At 41.1% G+C, this 22265-nt stretch overlaps 1 protein-coding gene across 4 annotated transcripts in view; it reads right to left on the reverse strand.

Annotated features, from left to right (window-relative positions):
• Positions 1 to 212: 212 nt before the first annotated feature.
• Positions 213 to 22265, reverse strand: part of NAXD (NAD(P)HX dehydratase) — a 75376-nt gene continuing 53323 nt past the window's right edge. For all 4 annotated transcript variants that reach the window (XM_067563697.1, XM_067563698.1, XM_067563696.1 and 1 more), the window contains 2 exons: positions 13401 to 13521; positions 213 to 618 (listed from right to left, as the gene is read on the reverse strand). In XM_067563697.1, the coding sequence (XP_067419798.1) occupies positions 468 to 618; positions 13401 to 13521 (272 nt within the window). In that variant the 3' untranslated portion in view covers positions 213 to 467. The remainder of the gene's footprint in view (positions 619 to 13400; positions 13522 to 22265) is intronic.

The following is a 22265-nucleotide window of genomic DNA, read 5'->3' on the forward strand; positions in this document are numbered from 1 at the left end:
AAGGGGGGAATACAAGTGTGGAGAAAAATGAACTGGAGTAGCTAATTCTAGAAACAGAGTCTAATAACAAAATCATGACAACCTTGGTGCAAGCCAAGAAATTCAGTTGAGCTGGTGGAAGAATTTTACTTTCATCTTAAGTATCAAGTGCATTTTTGCAGTTCACACACACTTTAGTTATTGCTCAATAACTATGAAAAAGAACAAAGGAATACTTTCACTTTAGTTTTATTATATTATATAACAGATCTGCAACTACAGCATATTTCAGCCAAAACATTTTTTGTATTCCAAACTCTTAAAAAATATCTACATTAATCATTTTTTCTATTTAAAAAAAAAGAAACTACCTAGCATACCAATGCCGCTACAGCACTTGAAAGGGTGCATTACTTATGTATATTCTACTGTAAATTTAATTACTGTTGTAGCCATTGTTCTTTTCCTTTCTCTCTGCTGCTTTGGCTTCAGGTTTCAAAAAGTTTGTTAAAAGCTGTTCCAACTTCTGAAACCATATCAGATGCAGTCATTGAACGTCCAAATTTTTGAAAGGCTTGGTTGTTACATTGCCTTGTAAGAGAACAAGCTCCAAATGCAGCCACTAGAAAAGGATTTTGACTAAAGAAAAAAGGAAAAAACTTGGTTAATTTTTGAAAAAAAAATTCTTTTACACAGGGCAACCTTGCACAACCCCAAAACCTAGTGGTTTATGAAGATGGAGGGATGCAGTAAAAATTAAATTCTGCTGGAATACACTGACATCTTGTTACTGAAGTTAGTGTTAATGTAATTTATATGCATGAATGATTTCTGCTACAGACTAATTATGAGATTCTTCAATTCTTCCAGTATTTACCTTCTTGGCGCATATATTTCCTATAGCTATAAAAGTTATCGACATTACAGTGAATTTATCCTTATTTACCACCTTGCACTGGTTCTTACGCTTCCACAGTATGGAACCTGGCTAGGCTAGAAATCCCAGTGTGAACACTTCTCTCCTCAACCCCCCATACTGGTATAGTACTCAATTATAGGAAGAGTAGTATCAGGACAGAAGGACACAAGATAAAAACAGTCTTGCTTTACTGTAATGGGTGAGTGCTTAGTTTCATTCCTATCTTGTATCCATGCACTGCATTTCCTTTTCCTGCGGGTAGGGCCATTGCTCAGCCCTTGGCAGATCTAGGCTTGGTAGTTCATAGCCCCAGCACTTCTGGGCTTATTGCATAAATTATGAATGTAAAAAAATTGCTTGAGCCCCGACACCTCTAATTACAAATTAAGCAACGGGCAGGGCTTTAGAATCAAATCTCCCCCTCTAGCCTCTTTTCTAGTCTCTCTCCTTTAGTTCTGTCATCTCGTATATTTGCAACAGGCTAGTACATAGGGAGACACAATCTCTGTTCCTGATCTTGGTGCAGGAATGGGAGAGGATGACAAATGCTGCTTTAAGTCACCTTTGTGCCTCCCATACTCTGCCTGACTCAGGTGGGGAACTGTCAAGCTGCAGGACCGCTCGAAAGCCTGCTGTACAGTTTTGTACAGAATTATTTCAAGTAGAGGTCTTTTTTTAAGTCAAATAGTTTAATCAGTACAGCCCCTAGTGAGGATGTAGCTATACTGGTAGAAAAGTGCTTACCGACCAGTATAATATTAGTCCCATAAATTTACAAGAATAAGCTATACTGATACAACAGCATCTACCCTAGGGGGCTATCCTATTTTAACTAGACTGGTTTCAAACAGATGTAGTTAAAGCAGGACCAAACTGTGTAGACAAGCCCTAAGCTGCACTGCCTTGTAATGACCCCAAGGTCTGTTCCGCCAGCTGTACTTCAAGCATAGTGTAATCCAGCCATACCTCTTCCAGTGGAGGTAGCATAGAGCCCTCACAGCAACCCTATGCTACATCAGGTTCCCCCTTACACAGAGCTCATTCCAGGATAGCCATTTTGGCTGCCTTCAACACTGCAGTGTAAAAGGGCTGCAGCATAATTAACAATCTGTCCAAGAGTTCAGAGAAGTGACTGGTTAAAAGAGCTTCAAGAAACCTGGAGTGCTGGTCTGGACTACAATAAGCCAGAAGTCAATGCTTGAAGAGCTACAGATTTCTGTAGCAAAGTAAGAGTTCTGTGGGCCAACCAAAAGCAAAGGAACCCTATATTAAATAGAACTTGAATTCAAGATTAAATGGAGCAGCACAGCCCTGACTACTGTTCCCACTGAAAGCAGCAACTAAACCTATTGCTATTCCTCTTCCAGGTGTCAGGGCAGTGACAGCTTTAGCAGCCTTCTCTCTAGCAGTTAAGAGACTTCCATAATTCTGCACATTCAAATGCTGCACTCAGATTAACAAGAATCACCTTAAAAGTCCTACGCTCAGAAATATCTAAAGATTAGCACCTGTAGGAAGCTGTTTCTAAAGCTACTACATACGCAGCTTATTGCATTATCAAACTTCTGAGAGGACTCCTTCTTATATCCTGTAGTAGCTGCTTACTTACACATAAGGTCCATGTATTCCACAGCAATTACTCCTGAATTCCACTGCTATCCTAATTTATTTGACAGCCTTCATTTCTACCTCTCCCCCTTCCCCCACAGGCCCATTGTCTCTGGTTTCGTGTTATCTAAACTAGCCAGGGAGCGCCAGAAGTGTGGACTGGTCACCTGGCAACCCCTAGAACATTATGGGGGATGAGATCCAGGGACATGAGCCATTAAAGCTAGCTACAAGAGTCCTTCTCCCTGGCACATGCAGGGAAGTTGGCAAGAGAGATGTTCTGAGCTGGGCCACCTGAAGAACACTCCAAGAGGCAAGACTGATGAGGCACTAACCCTAAAACAAGCAATAAGCTCCTCCTCCTTTCCCTGGCACAGATGGAGAAAAGGATGTTTCATGTGGGCTACCTAGAGAAAGCTGCTGGAATTAAAGACTAGGGAGCAGAAGCAGCCCACCTCTCTGAAGGATTAGCAACCTGCTTTATGTTGCACACAACATAATATTTTTAACCTATCATGGCAGCTGCAACTAATTTTCAGCGAATAAAATTGTTTATTTCACACTAGACATCAAATTTCAGCATTTAAAAAGTGTCTGATTATTCTGTCAATAGTTCTGTAGCAAGTCCTTGTTCACTGATATAATGAAAGCGTAACTACAGACTACACTGAACTCTGTGTTCACACTAGACAGCATCCAGAGAACACTAACATAAGTCATTTCACACCTGTAATGTCAGCAAGAAATCAAAATTATTTTTTAAACTACAGTTTAAAAAAAGTTGAGCCAACCGAAAAGAGCACAAGTTATGGCTGACAAAACGTAAGACTGGAATTGAGAAGTAAGATGGAAATCTGAAGAGCAAACTGTCAAAGATGCAGAAACAAAAAGGACATTCTTTAAATATTATTACAAGCCGAAAGCCTGTGAGAGAACTGGTAGGTCTGCTGGCCTACAGGGAGTAAAGGGAACAATTAAGATAAGGACATTGCAGAGAAACTAAATTGATGCAAAAAAAGTAACCAAGGATGATACTGGGGAGACACCTAACCAAGATCTACTCTTTTCGGTGAGTGAAGATGATTGAGATGTTGGAACAAATGGATTAAAAAGTAATAAGTCAGAAGGATTAAATGTTAGCCAAGGAGAGGTTACTTACCTTACAGTAACATGAGTTCTTTGAGATGTTTTGGATCTATGGGTGCTCCACTATAGGATTTGCGTGCACCCATGCGCTCGACCAGAGAATACAAAATAGTGTCCAGAGACCCACACAAGAGCAGAGCAGTGCCTCATGCCTCCATATGAGGGCATTTGAGACGGCGTAGGCCTGCCACCATTCAGTTCGTTCTAGACTGCAAAGCTGAAGATTCCACAGCAGAAGGGAAAGAGGGTGGGAGGTGGAGCACCCATAGGGACAAAATATCCTGAAGAACTCAAGTTAGTGTGAAGTAAGCAACTGCTCCTGCTCCTTCAAGTATATGTCCCTGTGGATGCTCCACTGTAGGGTACTCCCAAGCAGTAACTCATTGAAAAGGTGGGTGCGAAGGAGACAAGTCAAAGGTGTAGTATCATCCCTAGAAGCAGATGAGATGGCATCATGATTTGCAAAGATATGCATGGATGGATGGTCTAGTAGCAAATCTATGGAAATTTCTTTCACAAGAGCTAGAGATACAGAGTGGACCCTCATGGAATGTGCTCTCTGTGAGGAGGCTGCATACCTACAGATTCATAGCAATTTAAGATGCATCCTGAAACCCATTAGCTAGCTTTTGTGTGGAGATAAGTTATTTGTATCATTTGAAGACAGGACGAAGGGACAACCTAAGAGATCCGAAAGGTCTTGAGTCCTATCAAGGTAGAAGGCAAAGGCCCTTCTGACCTCCAGTGTGTGTGAAGGCATGTTTCCTCTCTGGAGATTTTAGGTAGAACACCGATAGGCAAATCTCCTGGCTAATGGGATATTCCAAATAAATCTTCAGGAGGAAATGAAGATGGAGCACAATGTGACTTTAACTCTATATAAGATGGTATGTGCCGAGCTCCCACTGTCAGGCTGATATGATGACTGAGGAATGAAGTCTTAAGGGAGAGATGTAGAAGAGAGCAAGTAGCTATTGGTTCAAAACGAGGCTTCCTCAGAGCATTAAGAACCAGGCTGAGGTCCCACTGTGGGGCTGGAGGAAGAAGGTTGTGAAGGCCCTTGAGGAATCTGGCTGAGGTAGGATGGGCAAAGACTGAGAAGCCTTGGATAGGTGAGTGGAAGGCTGTAATGCTGGCCAAATGCACTTTAACTGATCTTACTGATAGCCCTTGTGTCTTTATTTACCCAAGAAAGAAAATCTCAACCTCCCTCCACCAGTTGAAGAGGTCATGAAAGCCATCAAACAACTGAACTCTGGCAAGGCATCCAGAAAGAATGGAATTCCAGCAAAACTGTAAAAAGCAGCAGGCCCAAAGGCCATTGAGGTGTTTCATGACATTCCGAGTTGCATTTGGGAGGAAGAAGAAATGCCACAAGACTTTAAAGATGCTATTATTATATCACTGTTCAAAAACCAAAGGCAGCAAAACTGACTGCAGAAACTACAGAGGCATTTCTCTCCTCTGTTCAGCAGGGAAAATACTAGTTTGCATTCTACTGAAAACACTCATTGCGAATATATCTGAGGAGAATCTACCAGAAGCTCAGTGTGCTTTCAGACCAGGTCGCAGTACTACAGACATGATTTTTGTTGTAAGGCAGGTTCAGGAAAAATGTTTAGAGCAGAACATGAATTTGTATGCAGTTCACTAAAGACTGTGGAGGGTCTATGCGCTATTCTACATAAACTGCGCTGCCCAAAATGTTTGATACAAATCATCTGTCTGTTCCATGATCACAAGACAGTGCAAATGCTCTCCAAAGGTGACTCTTCTGATGCATTTGAAATCTCAAATAGAATGAAGCAAGGCTGCATACTTGCTCCAGTGCTCTTCAATTGGTTCTTTGCCTGTAGAGTGGTCCTAACATCTCTTTTGTAAGGTTCTGAGACATGGACTGTTTATAGATGGCACATTAAACAGCTTGAGCAATTTCATATGCGCTCCCTCTGCTCAATAATGAACATTTGCTAGCAGGACAGAGTGACCAATACTAAGGTCTTTGGAGAGACCAAATACAATCAACACTGAGGACATGCCACTGACAGCACAACTTAGGTGGACTGGCCATGTCATCAAAATGGAAAACCACTGCCTCCCAAAACAGATCCTCTATGGGGATGCTAAGGCAGGGCAAAAGAAAGAAAAGTCATCTGTATAAGTGCTTCAAAGATAACTTGAAGAGCAGTCAGCAGTGGGGGCTGACATCAATATCAAAGAACTTGAGCAAACGGCTTAGAACAGGATTCACTAGCAGCCTCTGACAAGATTGGCATGCAACAGGTTTGAGCAGGATTGATGAAATTGTCTCTATGCTGCACGTGAAAGGTGCCACAGAACTGCATCATCAATCATCATGGGTAAGGACTTCCCACATCCTCAGTGCTGACTTTGTGCATCAGGGTTCACACTTCAGAGTCATATGCATAGCCATAGATGAGAATTGTGACAATAGTCAGTGATGGACTACTACTAGTGTGTCTAAGTGTAACAGATAATCCAGGACCTTGGAAGGTGGGACTCTGAGGCTTGCGAAGATGGAAGAGAGCACCAGGAATAGAAATGTTTCCACTTTTGAAGACAAATTTTTTGGGCATTAGAGGTCTTGTACTGGACAGGACGACTGTTTGAACTCCAGTGGAGCAGGTTAGTTTCATGCTTGATAACCATCTGGGAGCCAAGCTGTAGGGTCGAGGCCTGGGATGGAAGAGGGTCCCTAAATTCTGTGACAGGAGGTCCTTCCTGAGAGAGAGTCAGATAGGAGTTGCAGCAAGCGCAATGTGAAGTAGGTTCGAGTACCACACTTGTCGTGGCCAGGCCAATGATTTCAGGATAAACCTTGCTCTTCGCTGACAGTTTGAATAAAATCTTGAGGATTTGAGATAGGGGTGCATGGGCATACATCAAGGTAAGGTGCTACGTTATTTTCAGGGCATCTCCCAATGGCCGTAAGCCCCTCTTGGAGCAGAAAAGGTGACATTTCGCATTATCCAAAGTGGCAGAAAAGTGTACACCACTGAGACATCCAAAGTCTGGCAGATGCTGTGGAAGACATTGTCTTTGAGTTCCCATTAGTAGTCCTGCCAGAAGTATCTGCTCAGAGAGTCTGCAGTTGTGTTCTGGAGGCCTGGCAGATAGAAAACTCAGCAGTCTATCTGATGTGAGATGCACCAATTTCACAGCCTCAGAGACACTGCACTAGAAGATTGGGATCTTGCTTCACCCTGTCAATTGATATAATATATCACTGCCCTTTTGTCAAATATTGCCCTGACGGAGCAGCTCCGTATACTGTAAAGGAAGTGCTGGCAAGCATACATACCACACTGCTTTTAACTCCACGATTTTGATATGGAGCGCCGCCTTCTGTGTGGACCATTTGCCCTGGGCGATATCCCTTTATAGATGGGCTCACCATTCCAATGGAGAAACATCTGTTGTCAGGATATGTGTTGATGGACGCTGAGAGAAGGGAGGTCGCATGCAAACCTTCCAAGGATCCTTCCACCATGTAAGAAAGTCTAGCATCATCTGTGATAATGTGACATTTGCAGAGGTTACGTCTGCTTGGAGTATACATGGATCTTAACCATGTTTGAAAACATCTGAGATGCAGATTTGCAGGAGGTGCTACAGATGTGGAGGTTGACACGTGGCCCAAGAGTTGCAGGAAGGTCCTACAGCTTTTTGTGAACTGCACGGTACTGTCAAGATTAGACTGGATAGCATGGAAAACCTGTATTTGGGTAGGTAGGCTCTGGCTGTTAGGAAGTCCTGGGTCGCTCCTATGATGTTTTGGGGTTGTTTTTTTTTTTTTGATTGGAGTTAGAATAGATTTCTTATAACTGATGAGAGGGCCCAGGGATTGGAATAGGTAGTGCCTGGGAGGTTGCTGACTGAAGCTGTAGGTCTGACTTGCCTCTGATCTGCCAGTTGTTCAAGTATGGGAATATTGCAATGCCCCGGTGACAAAGGCGAGCTGCTATGGCTAAGAGGATGTTTGTAAAGACGCTCAAGACCACGGAGAGCCTGAAGGGGAGGGTTCACTATTGGTAGTAATCTTATCCTCTTACAAAGCATTGAAAACACTTGTGGGAATGATGGGTAGCTACATAAAAATAGACATTGTGTAGGTCAATGGCAATAAATCAATCTTCCTTACCTAGGGATGGAATTATGGTCGCTAGAGTCACCATTCTGAAATGCTGTAACGCAGTTGTTCAAATTCCTGAGGTTGAGGATTGGTCTCCATCCTCTGTCCCTCTTGAGGACTAGGAAATAGCTGGGCTAGAACCCTCTTCTGATAAACTTGGATGGTACCAGTTCTATTGCCCCCAATAATAAGAGAGATTGTATCTTCTGTTGTGGGAGATCCTCGTGAGAAGGGGTCCCTAAAGACGGAATAAGAGATGGGGGGGGTAGAGTAGATGCATATGGTGTAACCCACTTTGATGACCTCCAAAATCCATTTGTCCAAGGTGATGCATTCCCAGGAAAACAGGAATTGAGACAGGCAGTTTCCAAAGCTAGGTTGGATGGAACAATTGCACAGCACAAAATCTGCTGGAGAAGATTGCTCGATGCCCTCGACCAAGGTTTCAAAACTGCCTCTTAGAAGACGGTGCAGACTTGACAGTTGTAGAAGCAGGTGGACTTCTCTTTTGAGATTTAGGTCTTTGCCTGAATGTCTTCAGGGTCTGGGGAAGGCGCGATGGTATTGAAACAGCCTGGAATGCTGAGTGGTTTGAGATCTGCTAACACATATTTATACTGCAGGGACATAAATACCCAAAGATCAGAGTGTTGTCCTGGAGTCTTCAGGGTATGAAAAGAGTGCTCAATGAAAAGCTTGTGCCTTTCAAAGGGAAGGTCTTCTACAGTGTTCTGCACCTTTCTTATGAGTCCAGAAAACTGAAGCCAAGATGACCTTCTCATAACCACAGCCATGGCCATAGATCTAGATTAGCAACTGTGTCAGCAGCATCTAGATCAGCCTGCAGACAATTAACTGGACTTCAGAAATGAGGGACAGAAATTGGTCTCTTTGGTCTTGTGGCAGGTATTCAATAAAGTGTGTGAATTTCAAGTAATTGTTGAAATCATATTTCACCATCAAGGCCTGATAGTTAGCAATTTGAAATGGAAGAGCAGATGATAAGTAGCACTTTCTGCCCAGTAAGTCTAGTAATTTTGACTCCTTATCCGGGGAGAAGGTCTAGAGCAAGCCTGACTGTTCCTTTCCCTGGCTGCGTCTACCCCTAGAGAATTTGGGGTGGGATGAGAGAAAAAGTGCTCTATTCCCTTTGGTGGAATATAATTTTTTAATTGTCCACTTACAGGTGGGTAGAACTATTGCAGGTGTTTGATATAGAGTGTAAGCAGGAGACAACAGTGCCTCATTAATTGGAAAAGCAATCTTTCCCTTTGGATTGATGTTAAAATACCCACCAAAGGGTGCTGGGACTCCTGGACTTCTTCCAGTGAGATCTGTAGGGAATTTGCCAGGCACTTCACGAGGTCCTAGAAGGCCCTGAAATGATTAACATATGATGGTGGCAGAGGCATTACTGCCTCTTCTGGAGGATGAGGACCATCTGCCTGAGGAAGCGAGACCTCTTCGGTCTGTGGTTCTTTGCTTCTTCTGTGTGCCATCTGATAGTGAGGAAGTCCAAAGCAGATTGTGAAGATTTACAAAGGGATCTCACAAAACTGGGTGACTGGGCAACAAAATGTCAGATGAAATTCAATGTTTGATATATTTAAAAGAATGCAGATTGGAAAACATAATCCCAACTATACATATAAAATGATGAGGTCTAAATTAGGTACAGAAAAAGGCAACAAAATGATTAGGGGTATGGAAAAGCTTCCATATGAGGAGAGATTAATTAGTGATATTTTTCATCTTGGAAAAGAGAAGACTAAGGGGGGGTATTATAGTGGTCTATAAAATCATGACTGGTGTAGAGAAAGTAAATTAGGAAGTATTATTAACTCCTCCTAACACAAGAACTAGGGGTCACCAAATGAAATTAATAGGCATCAAGTTTAAAATGAACAAAAGGAAGTATTTCTTCGCACAATGCACAGTCAACCTGTGGAACTTGTTGGCAGAGGATGTTGTGCAGGCCAAGACTGTAATGGGATTCAAAAAAGAACTAGATAAGTTCATGGAGGATAGCTCCATCAGTAGCTATTAGCCAGATGGGCAGGGATTGCTGTTTGCCAGAAGTTGGGCATGGGCAACGGGATGGATCACTTGATAATCAGCTGTTCTGTTCATTTTCTCTGAAGCACCTGGCATTGGCCACTGTCCGAAGACAGAACACTAGGCTAGATGGACCATTGGTCTGACCCAGTAAGGCCGTTCTTATGAGGTGCTCCATGGACAGGAATCTAGAGGATGGTAGAGGACGATGCTAGCCAATGGCCAAAGCTGGAGTCAGCACCGCAGCTGGGAATACCTATCAGGAAGAAGGTGGCAAATGAGGTACCAAAGAGACTGCTGGATCTTCTCTGACTTCAGAACTCTGGTGGTACCTGAGCATGTAGGGGTAAGTCTACGTGTATGCGATGCTTCGGTATCAGACGGTACCAGTGAAGATGGTGCCTTGAGGGTAGGGGGCTTGTCCATGCGGAATTTTTTATGCAGTACCCGTGCCTCAGTACCAGATACAATGAAGCCACAGTGGAGCCTTTTGCGGGATGTGAGGTCTCCTGGTAAGTCTTTTGAGATGTTCCACCCCTCTCTTCTTGTTTCCTATTTGGAGAAGTTTGCTTTTTTCCAGAAGATCTTATAGACTCAGACTCTAAGGTCAGAAAGGACCAATAAGATTATCTACTCTGACCTCTTGCACAATGCAGGTCACAGAACCTCACCCACCCACCCCTGTAATAAACCTCTAACCTATGATTAAGTTATTAAAGTCCTCAAATCATGGTTTAAAGACTTTAAGGGACAGAGAATCCACCAGCAAGTAGTGAGCTGTGCCCCATGCTATAGAGGAAGACGAAACTTCCCCACCCCAAGCCTTTGCCAATCTGCCCTGGGGGAAAATTCCTCTCTGACCCCAAATATGGCGATCAGTTAAACCCTGAGCATGTGGGCAAGACTCACTAGCCAAACACCCAAGAAAGAATTCTCTGTAATAAGTCAGAACCCACCTCATCAAATGTCCTATCACAGGCCATTGACATATTTACCACCAATAGTCAAAGATCAGTCAATTGCCAAACCAGGCGGTCCCATCATGCAGTCCCATCATACCATCCCCTCCATAAATTTATCAAGCTCAGTTTTGAAGCCAGCTAGATTTTTTTCCCCCCACTGCTCCCCTTGGAAGGCTGTTCCAGAACTTCACTCCTCTGATGGTTAGAAACCTGCGTCTAATTTCAAGTCTAACTTCCTGATGGCCAGTTTATATCCATTTGTTCTTGTGTCCACATTGGCGCTGAATTTAAATAACTCCTCTCCCTCCATGATATTTATCCCGCTGATGTATTTATAAAGAGCAATCATGTCTCCCCTCATCTTGGTGTCTAGGGCTGCTGACAAGGTTCCAGTAGACACTGGAGTGGCCTGAAATGTTGATGTTGATGTACTGGGACAGTGCTGCCTTTGCACTTTGAAGGGATGTGGGATTCATCCAAACACCTCAGGCAACTGGCATGTCCATCACTATGGGGAAAAGACGTTTGGCAGGTCTGGTAAGGTTTAAATCCTGGGATTTTAGGCATAACCAAGAGGATCTAAACATTAACTCCAAATTCTAAGGTGTCAAGCCCTGTCCCCTCCACCCCAAACGAGCATAACTGTGCTACAGTTGAAATAAAACAAATTAAATAAAATAAGTCAAGGTTTCACAGGGAAAAAGCAGGAAGCTGAAAACAAAGGACATCAAATCACTCTGCTGGAACTGCAGGAGGTTGAGAAGGAACTGAGTGGTGGCAGGCTCATGCTTCCTCATATGCCCTCGTATGGATACACTAGATGCTTCTCTGCACTGATGTAGGCCCATGGACACTATTTTGTATTTTCTGGTCAAGAGCGCATGGGCATGCACGCATCCTAGAGTGGAGGACCCATGGAGACACATACTCAAAGAACTAAGAGTTCTAAAGAAACTTAAGAATAAAATGGCAGAGCTGCTTCTAAAACTATGGAATCATTAATATCAGCTACTATAATGGAGCACTATGAGTAGTTAACATTCTAACTATTAAAAAAAAATGGCACTAGAGATGATGCTGGGATTTACAGACCAATGATCCTTACCTTCAGTACCAGGAGAATAAGTAGAAACGATGATTAAAATTAGAATTTAAAAAAACACCAAGATGAAAATAATAATGGGAAGAAAAAATTGGGCATCACTATGGATAGTTCACTGAAAAGCATGTTCCATGCACACAGGTGGTCAAAAAAAGCAAACAATATTAAGATGTATAAAGAATGGAATAGAAAAATAACTGATGATTTTCTAATACTAGGAGTCAATGGTATGCCCAAACCTGAAATACTGTGGTCAGTCCTGGGTTAATTTATCTCAAAACAGATACAGTGAAAACAGAAAGGGTTTAAAGATGATGAAAATGTCTAGAAGCATAAATCAAAACTGCCACATGAGGAGAGATTAAAAAGACCGAGACACTTTAGGCAAGACATATAATAAGGTGCGTCATAAAAAATATATAAAACAATTAGCATAGAGAAAGTAAATGGGAAGTTCCTGCTTACTCTCTCACTATAAAAGCTAGGAGACATGCAATTAAATTTAAAAAGGCAACATATTCAAAATTTACAAAAGGAAGTTCTTTTTACATGTGTACAACCCATGGAATTGATTGGCACAGTAGGCCTCTGAGGCCAAGAATACAGTAGGATTAAAAAAGGATTACATGTTTATATGGCTAATGAGAACATCTCCAGTTCCTAAGGTATTAGAAAGAAGGAAAGTTATTCCATAATTGTGCACTCCTGGATTTTTTGTGATTTCTTTTCAAGCAGCAGGTACTGGCTACAGAAAGGATACAGAACTATATAGACCGCTAATCTGATCAGATAGGAATCATTATATATTCTTAAAACAGCTGACAACAGTAGCACAGTTGCTTAACCTTTTATTTAAAAATGTTTTATTGTGAACTCAAACTACTCCTGAGATTTTGATATAACCAAATGAAACGTTTAAGTACCTGTAATTGGTTTAGTTGGTTCTTCAGTTCATTAGAATTTTACATTTTATTTATATATTTAAAATTTACACGCCAAATTACATTTGTATAATCACCTGATTGCACCAACATAATTCATCATCAATATACCACAGAAAGAAAACAAAATTATATATTATTTGTGTACTGTTGGGATTTCACTGCTTTACAGCAACTGCCATTTATTTAATATTATGTTTTATATATATGCTGTCTAGGAAATTCATTTAGAAAACACATTCTGGTATATGAATGTTCTTAGAAGTCAGTTCAGGTTTGTGTTACTTTTCTGCCTCATGATCTTGGGTCATTCTCACAGTCAAGAGACAGTTCAGCTTCATCAAAATCAGAACTATTACGATGACTACTGTCTAGTCTAGAATGCAAAGTTTTTCTGGATGTAACACAGATGTCCTATCCCAATGGCCCAAATTCTGATTTTTTATGGTTTCTTAATAGCATTTCTACAGCAACGGCAGAAAGGAACATGGGTTCATATGAGATAAAAAAAGTTGAAGAATTAATGAAATCATACCCATTTGTTTTTTCTGGTCCAGCAAGAAATGCCCAGTGTGCCAGGACTCCAAGAGAACCTGAAAGAAGATCCCCTTGTCCACCACATCTTCGGCTGCTTCCTTCATGACTGCATACAAGTACTAAAAGAAACCAAAAACAACAGGTCATATATACTTATCCTTTATTTACATGACATACTGCCATGGCTGCGAGGGCTGAGGAAACACAGGAAATGCAATGTATGTTACACTTCTTCACTGAGGAGAGACACTGTCAGGTTAGAATTTATTTTAAAGAAGATTAGATCACCCATTTCTAAAAGACATCTTTTAACGAGTAAAAACAAAATTATTTAAAAATAAACTTATCAAGTATGCAGTTTACTTTTTCCATTTCTGTCAGCATGGAAAATAGACTCTGCCTCTAGTCAATTTCACGTGTAGGTTTTCGTGTACTATTAATAATAATAATAATTATTATTATTAAATATTTACATTACCATAGTGACCAGAAGCCCTAATCAGGATTGGGTCCCCATGGTGTGAGCCACTGTACAAACACAAAGCACACCACAGTCCCTGACCTGAAGAGTTCACAAATCTCAGACAAGTGATTTACAAAGAGGGAAAGGGGGGGGAAGAAATAGAATTAAAAACCAACCAACCAACCTGTATGTAGCGTTTGGGTTGTAAATACTGCTTGGAAAAAAAGTTTTTTTGACTTTGTAAAAGAAAGCTTTTTTTTTGTTAAAAAAAAAATCTATATTGTTGGCAAAATTTGATCCAAGTATCCCTTTCAAAGGTCATAAATAATTATCAAAACACTCAAACATCTTATGGAATCTGCATTAACTGTCCCAACAACTCGGTGTAGGCAATTTAAAAAAAATTAACAGAATATTAGAGCACAAAAGTTTACTGTGTCTCTTAACACATTGTAAACTCCCAGGAAAAAGGACAATAGGCAAAATTTTCAAAAGCATCTAAAAGTCATTTAGGAGCCTAAGTCCCACTGAACATTAATGAGATTCAGGCACTTCGGTAAATGAGACCAACGTGCTTCTGAAATTTTTACTTTCAGATTTTGATTTTACTAATCAGAAATTATTGAAAAGCGCTGTTACTATATTTACAGAAATTTAATTTTCCCATTACCTTACTTTGTGCAACTTTACCTTGGCCAACTGCATATATTTAAAAGTATTTACTCTTGCTTTTCCTTGTTAAGTGTGTAATGTAATAGTTCTGTCTTCTGTTAAATGTAAAACTATACAGCATAACACGGTTATGTTATCACTGTTGTAGAAGCCACATAGAAGATAGAGCTCTGGACTGTACTCAGGAGACCTGGGTTCAAAACCTGGCTCTGCCACCAGTGTGCCGGTGATCTTGGCAAGTCATTTTATTTCTCTGTACCTCAATCCCCTCCCAACCCCGCTCAGTAAAACAAGAATGATGCTTACCTCCCTTTACAAAGTGCTTTGAGATCTACTGATCAAAAACTATATAAGCAATAGGTAATTTTTTTTAAAATGTTAACTTTGACACCTTTATATGCTGCATTACTTTTGGGGTGATCTTTTTTCTTTTTAAAAGGGAAAAGATTGCCTATGCTAAGTAGATTCTAGGTAGCGTTTAAAATTATTTTCTTATGGAGGTGGAGGAAGGGGCAAGTTCAGACCTGTGCAACTAAGATTTTCTTCTATCCTTTGCTGGCAATGTTACTGAGGAAAGGCTAGGTCACAGTACTAGATTTTGCATTTTTACTCTGAAGGCACCAAGATTCATGGTCACACTGACTTCTTCCTGGAGTGAATTCAAGATACTATGGGCATGTAAATAGTTTAATTCCTACTGCCCACAGGATCACTTTCCACATATTGAGCTGGAAGGGCTCATGAAGCAAATGAAAAGAAAACAAAATAAACTCAGGCATATCCCCTCCAAAACCCCTCAACCAGGCGAACACGCAGCCTCACCCTCTTCTCTCTCTGCTGTCGGTCTATGCGGCAAGAGGCACAAAGCCTCTCCCAGGTCCACAATAAACCAACACTGTACCAGCAATTACTTGGCACAGTAACCCCTGCTCTAGTTCTCTAAAGACTACCTCTGAGTCCTGGCCTTGAATTCCCCAAGACCCCTGAACATTGCTGTTCATCTCAAATACCTGAGCTGCTCTCACTTGAATTTTCTGCAAGAGGAACCACTCAGCCTTTTTATTTAGAAAGCTGGGTGATTTGCATGAAAAATTAAGATGTGCAAATAAATTTCCACAAGCAGTAGCATTTAAAATCTGGTTCTCACAATCACACCCGTTCCAGTTCAACTCTAAGGCAGTGCTCTCTCTCTCCCTTTGTTGGTGGGTGTGGCAGAGAAATGAGAACCTCTCTCTCCTGCCAGTTGTCCCAGCAGTCTGGGCTCATCAGGCCAAGCAACTGTGCTTTGCTGGTGTCATCAAGAGGGCATGGATTTATTAATTACCAACAGCATTTTAGCAGATGCTACTGCAACCTGCAAGAAGTTAATTTTTCAATCACTCCTCTGTCCACCCTTCCCCCAAATTAGGCTGTGGATTTGTTTCTCAGTGAGTACTATTTATGTCTCAAGTTTCAAAAAAGTCAGAGGTTTTTTTGAGTTAGCAGTGTGAAAAGGGTATGTAGTTTGGAGGAAATTTTCTCTAATTCTGCTATTCTGAAAATAATATAATATATCTCAGGATTTTCACTGGAAGGTCTTGAACTCTTGGCAAGAGGCAGGATGGAAAATCCTCTGTTCAACGCTTTTTTTGATCTGAGTGGCAGCTGAGCACAAGACCCTGCTTATTAGTCATGTGTCACCATCTGTCACTACCCTCACAGCCCCTGAACCTTCCAGTCAATTCTGAATTGTGCAGGAAGCAACTGCTCCTCAAACTGAGCCAATTATAAAAGAAAACAAAGTAAAAGATTTCTGCAAGCCTCATATGTACACATCACAAACAAAAGACCCCCAAACCACAAGTAGAGATGATGGGGCACAAATCAGTGAGGAAGCTTCAAAGAAGAATTACCCGTAAGTAACTTAAATAATGGGGAAAGGTACCATCAGCCTCAAAAGATTCTTACTCTTGGAGACTCAGTAACTCAAGGTATGTTTCAAGATAGAAGGATGACACACTGCAGTAAGCATTGCAAAAAGGAAAAAAGGCCAATGACCAGTATTAATACCCAAAAATATTTTAAATAAATAAATAAAAAGGAATAAAATACTTCCAAGCAACAACAAAGGCATTAACCGGTGGACTGGCAGAGCTTCAAAGGATATGTCCGTCTTCGTGACACTTTTTCAAAAATTTGGCCAGCTCCATAAGAGATCTCTTCTGACTTTCCAAAGGAACTCTAGGGCACCCTGTCTTGGAAACAGGTTCTGCTGTACTGACAGTTTGGATCTGGGCTCTTTCCTAGAAGCCAAATCTAAGCAACAGTGCTTTGTAAAAATGGGTAAGGAAGACCATGTGGCTGACTTTCATATATCCTATATTGAGCACTGGCAGCTAGTGGCAATGGTGTAGGTCCATCGCTAGATAGAGATGCTAAAATTGTTATTAAATGATGCAGAAAAGAGTTCAATAAATATTTCTGTTCTGTATTGGAAAGAAGCAGAATGACGTACTTATTTCATACAAGGATGAAATACTTTCCATACCATTATTTACTAAAGAGGATTTTAGACAAGAACTGCAAGGGATAACAAACACTTTTAAATCAGGGCCAGATAACTTGCACCTAAGAGGCTTAAAAGAGTTGGCTGAAGAGATCTCTCACCTGCTGATGTTAATTCTGAATAAATCATGGAATACTGGGGAAATTCTAGAAGACTGGAAGAGTGCTAACGTTGTGCCAACATTCAAAAAGGGCAAGGCTGACTAGCCTGACATCAATCCCAGAAAACATCAGAGGAAAGCTGATATGGGATTCAACTGATAAAGAATAGGAATATAAATTAATACCAGTCAAATTGGTTTTATGGAAAATAAATCTTGGCAAACAAACCTGATTCCATTCTTCGATGAGATTATAAATTTGGTTGGTAAAGGTAACTCCACTGATGTAATATGCTTAGACTTCTTGTAAGGTGTTTGATTTAGTATTTTAGGACATGCTGATTTTAAGACCAGAATTATAATATCAACAGAGCATTTGTTGAAGAGATTAAAAAACTGGCTGACAGATGTAAAAAGTAGTTGTCAATGGGGAATCATCATTGAATGGGGTGTTTGCAACAGGGTTCTAAGTACAAAGCTCAACGATATTCAATATTTTCATCAATAATCTGGAAGTAAATATAAAATCACTGCTGATAAAAATCTGTGAATGACACAAAGATTAGCAGAATGGTAAATAATGATGAGGATAGTCATACAGAGCAATCTGGATCTCTCTGGAACCTGGGCCCATTCAAACAAAATGCATTTTGATACAGCCAAATGCAAAGTTATACATCTCGGAACAAAGAATGCAGGCCACACCTTCAGAATGGGGGATTGTATCTTGGAAAGCAGTCATTCTAAAAAGGATTTGGGGTCATAGTGGACAAACAACTGAGCATGAGCTCCTGATACAAGGCTGTGGCAAAAATGGCTAATTACGATCCTTAGATGAATAGTTAGGGGAGAAGTGAATATGAGTAAAGAGATTATTTCACCTCTATCCATAGCACTAGTGAAAGAGATATTGGAACACTGCATCCAATTCTGGTGTTCACATTTTAAAAAAACTATGTTGAAAAACTGGATCCAGTGCAGAAAAGAGCCAAAAAAATTATTTGAGGGCTGAAGGAAATTGTTAGAAATAATCAAACAGGTTGTCCCGGGGTGGATTGGGGAGATGGAACCCTTTATTGCCTGCTTGTTCCACCTTGACGCCGCGAGTGAGCAACGAGGGGATTACTTTACAATTCTTTTATCCATAACAGTATATAAATGTATACATTTTCAGCAACTCCCCATAGACTCTTAGTTGGTTACATTGACACCTATAAAATGAATATTAACAACTACCTAATGAATATAATTATACCCGCCCCTGTTTGTTGTTTACAGGATTACCATACAGAGGTCAGACACATCACTTTAAAACCTATAAATTTTACACTAACATTCTTTGAAGTAAAGGGATGCCAGGGGGAGGAGGAAGATAATACTTTTTTTCCCACCAAAAGGCCTTGCACAGAAATAGCGATAAACCTATCCCCTGCGAGATGGCCAGGAAGGAAGGAGAAGAAGAGAGATGATAGACTAATTAAAATTCCCACGAATTAGAAACAGAAACAGAATTTGCCCTTGCCTTGACCCCATTTCCTGTAATTTACGCCTGGCCACTTGTCCAGCTTTTAACTCTTTACTTTCCTACACTCCCCCACTCTCTTTCAAAGAAAGGCCCAGGCGCCCATCCTTCCCGCACACTGGCCAGCGAGGCACTGTTCCAGGAGGCCCTGGCTCTAAATGGCCCAATGCCTTGATCCACCGGTCATGCTTCGGGGAGGTGAGGGAGGCAGGTTACTGACTGAACAATATGCCTAAAATTACAGATATGGCTTTCGGGGAGAGGCTAGGACGGTGCAAAATTTTAAACATCCCATAAACATAATTAAAAAAACTAATATAATTAATATTCCTACAACATGAGTACTACGACGGAGGAGCAAATGAGAGTCTGTTAAGCCTGTTCGAAGGGCACAGGCTACATCAGTCCAATCACAGTCAGCAGGCAATTTAGTTGGAACGCATTGGTTCCTCAGAGGGCCTGGGCTTCCAAAACCTGCGTTGCTCAGTTTGGAGTTGTTTTAAAAGCTGTGTTAGGTGGTCCCAATTTATCCAGGAGGGTTCAGGTACAGCCTTAATCCAGTTCATTGGAATTGTTGGGTGTCCTGTTATATTAAGCTGTTTTATGGCCCATATGTGGATTTGATAGCTGGAGTTTCCTACTTCCAGGGAAAAGTTTCCTGGTCCAAACCCCACCCGTTCCACACACCTTCCATCCTTTAGCCCCTGACCATTTAGCACAGCTGACCCCGCCCAGCAGATTTTATTTCCCTGTTCCACTCAGTGCTGAGGGGATACCGGTTCTATACATCGTAATGGTGGTGGTTCTTGTGACCATCCCAAAAATAGTTAACATCCCATCGTTTTTGGAGATTAACCCCTGCTGAGTTTGTAATTGCCCACATCAGCAATTTTTCATACTCTGGTAAATTATGTTGCACCCTCCTCTTACACACCATACCCCCACTCCTGCAGTCACATGCCCTTTGATGCTTTATACTCTATTTTGGGGGGGTTGAAGAGTAGCATTTGGGTGACCCCTCCCCTTCACCACCACTCTTGTGGAATTGTGATTCCCAATACCAAGCAAAACCGAGTGTATTATTATCCTGAATTACCACCCCTACCCTGCCTGATGATTTCCATTGTTCCTACTAGCCCTTTCCTTCCACTGCAATAACTGGGCAAATAGATACCTTAACTCCCCCAACAACTTGTGAGAATTTCCATTCACAGACAGACATATTACATCCCCCTCCCAACTTGGATCAAGTGACAGTGGGCCACTGTTTGTGCTGTTACAGCGAGCTGTCCCACTTCGATGACTCCCTTTGGAGATATAGTGATGAGTCTAATGCTTGCAGCAGAATTGGGGGTAGAAACTCTGGATGTACAGACACCATGCTTGGTACGGAATGCGGTATTTACAATAAACGTCCGAAAGCCTTTGGAGTATTGGGGTTCACAGGTTACGCACAGCAGCACGGTACCACCCACGTTCCAATCATAGAGGTCTGAGCAAAAATTTGTTACTTGTTCCCTCCCCCCACCTTCCCAGGTTCATATTGCGAGTGGTCAATTACCCAGGGACCGTTCCCGGGCTGTGTAACCACAGCTGACCATTAGCCATATTAATTGTACAGCCCGGAGGATCATAAAATCATAGAATATTAGAGTTGGAAGGGACCTTAGGAGGTTATTTAGTTTAACCTCCTGCTTAAAGCAGGACTAGCCTCAGCTAAAATTATCCCAGCTAGGTAACCCATTCCAGTGCTTCACCACCCTCCTAGTGAAAAACTTTTTCTTAATATTTAACTTAGACTTCCTCTACTTTAACTTGACACTATTGCTTCTAGTTTTGTTATTTACTACTATTAAGAACAGCCTAGCTCCATTTTACCTGGAACCCCGTTTTAGGTCGTTAAAGGCTGCTATTAAATCCCCCCTCCCTTTTTTTTTTTTTTTTGCATACTAAACAAATTTAGTTTCCTCAGCCTTTCCTTATAAGTCTTGTGCTTTAGCCCCTTAATAATTTTTGTTGCCTTTCGCTGGATTCTCCCTAACCTATTAACACACTTTTTGTGGTGGGGGGCCCAAAACTGGACACAATACTCCAAATGCGGCCTCACCAATGCCAAATAGAGAAGAATAATTACTTCCCTCGATTTGCTGGTAATGCTCCCCACAATGTTAATAGTTAAATGGGGACTCATTGCCCAGGTACCATGGACATGGTGGCTCGAGGAAGCCTCCTTGAACCATGCCGGTATTAGCATAGCACTTTGAGAAGCCCCTGCCAAAATTACATTCTTTTGTTATTGAGGTATTTTAAAAAAATTAAACACTCAATAACAAAGTTAAGCAATACTAGCTATTTATGTTTGCTTAGTATTTTTTATACTATAATTTTTATACACTTGTATTTTTATTTTGTACATTTAGAAACAGTCAAATTTTAATGGAAACCCCTTATTTCTTTTTGTAAATTTGACTAATTGTTTAGTAATTAAATTATTTCAATAAGATTCTTCTTTTGCCTGCTGCCCACAGCAGTTATTTACAATTAATTGTTTACAGATGATTCCTTCAGGAAAAGGGCCCATTTTCCTTCAGAATAGCTGTAAAGGCTCCTGGGGACAAAAACATGGTAGTATTAGGTTTGCACGCAATGTGACTGTACCAAATTATACATATATTTACTTTACTGAATATTATTAAACCAAAATATTTTAACACTATTACTCTTATACCATTTCCACAATCATCACCCTTCAACAATTCCACAACTTCTAACTGTTCAATTGTCCTCAACCTTTGTAGTATTAATTCTTACAAAAGCTACCTTTAACTCCTCTCCTTTCCTTAAATTACTTACTTTTGCATTCAATTAAACTTATTTTAGCTTTATTATATCATTCTTTGCTGCCATAGCTTGAACACTTCACTGGCAACATAGTTCTGTGATTTAAAACCTTTTTTTTTTTTTTTTTACTGTATTTATTAGCCACTGCTTTTACTGAGCTGCATTTTTTAAGGTGGCATATTGTGCTTGTATAACCTGAGCCACCAAGTACAATCTTTGCAACACAGCTACTTTAGTCTGTGCCTTGTTAAAAACTTTTTACTTTTCAAGTATATTAAAAATTCCCTCCATTAAAATTTCAGAAAAACAAAAGTGCAAGCGGGGTCTGGGGGGGAATGAGAAGAAAGTGAAACTGGGGGTGTCAGCAATCCTTTCCAGCCATCCCAAGGCTGTACTCCAGGATTTTTCTGCTAACATTCTTTGCTGATTTACTAGCTCCTCCAGGTGAGATTGGCTGTTCCCATTTTGACGGACGGCAGGACCCTCTTCTCCGTCCGATTGGGGACAAGTGGAAATTTGGATACCAGACCAGCGGAGAAGATCTGCGTTAGGGAGGGCATTGGGAACAGTCACGATAGGACAAACAGGGTTATTGTGACTAAGTTTATCTTTATAGGATGCGGGGGGCACAGGGACTAGATGGAAGGGAAGAATAAAAAGGGGACGGGGTAACAGAAGTTTGCTTTAAGGTGTCCTCTTGACCCTTCAGGGACTGGTTCT

The sequence above is a fragment of the Emydura macquarii genome, unplaced genomic scaffold, assembly GCF_026122565.2.
Source record: "Emydura macquarii macquarii isolate MOO-44397 ecotype Brisbane River unplaced genomic scaffold, CSIRO-AGI_Emac_v2 contig_2531, whole genome shotgun sequence".
Lineage (NCBI taxonomy): Eukaryota > Metazoa > Chordata > Testudines > Chelidae > Emydura > Emydura macquarii.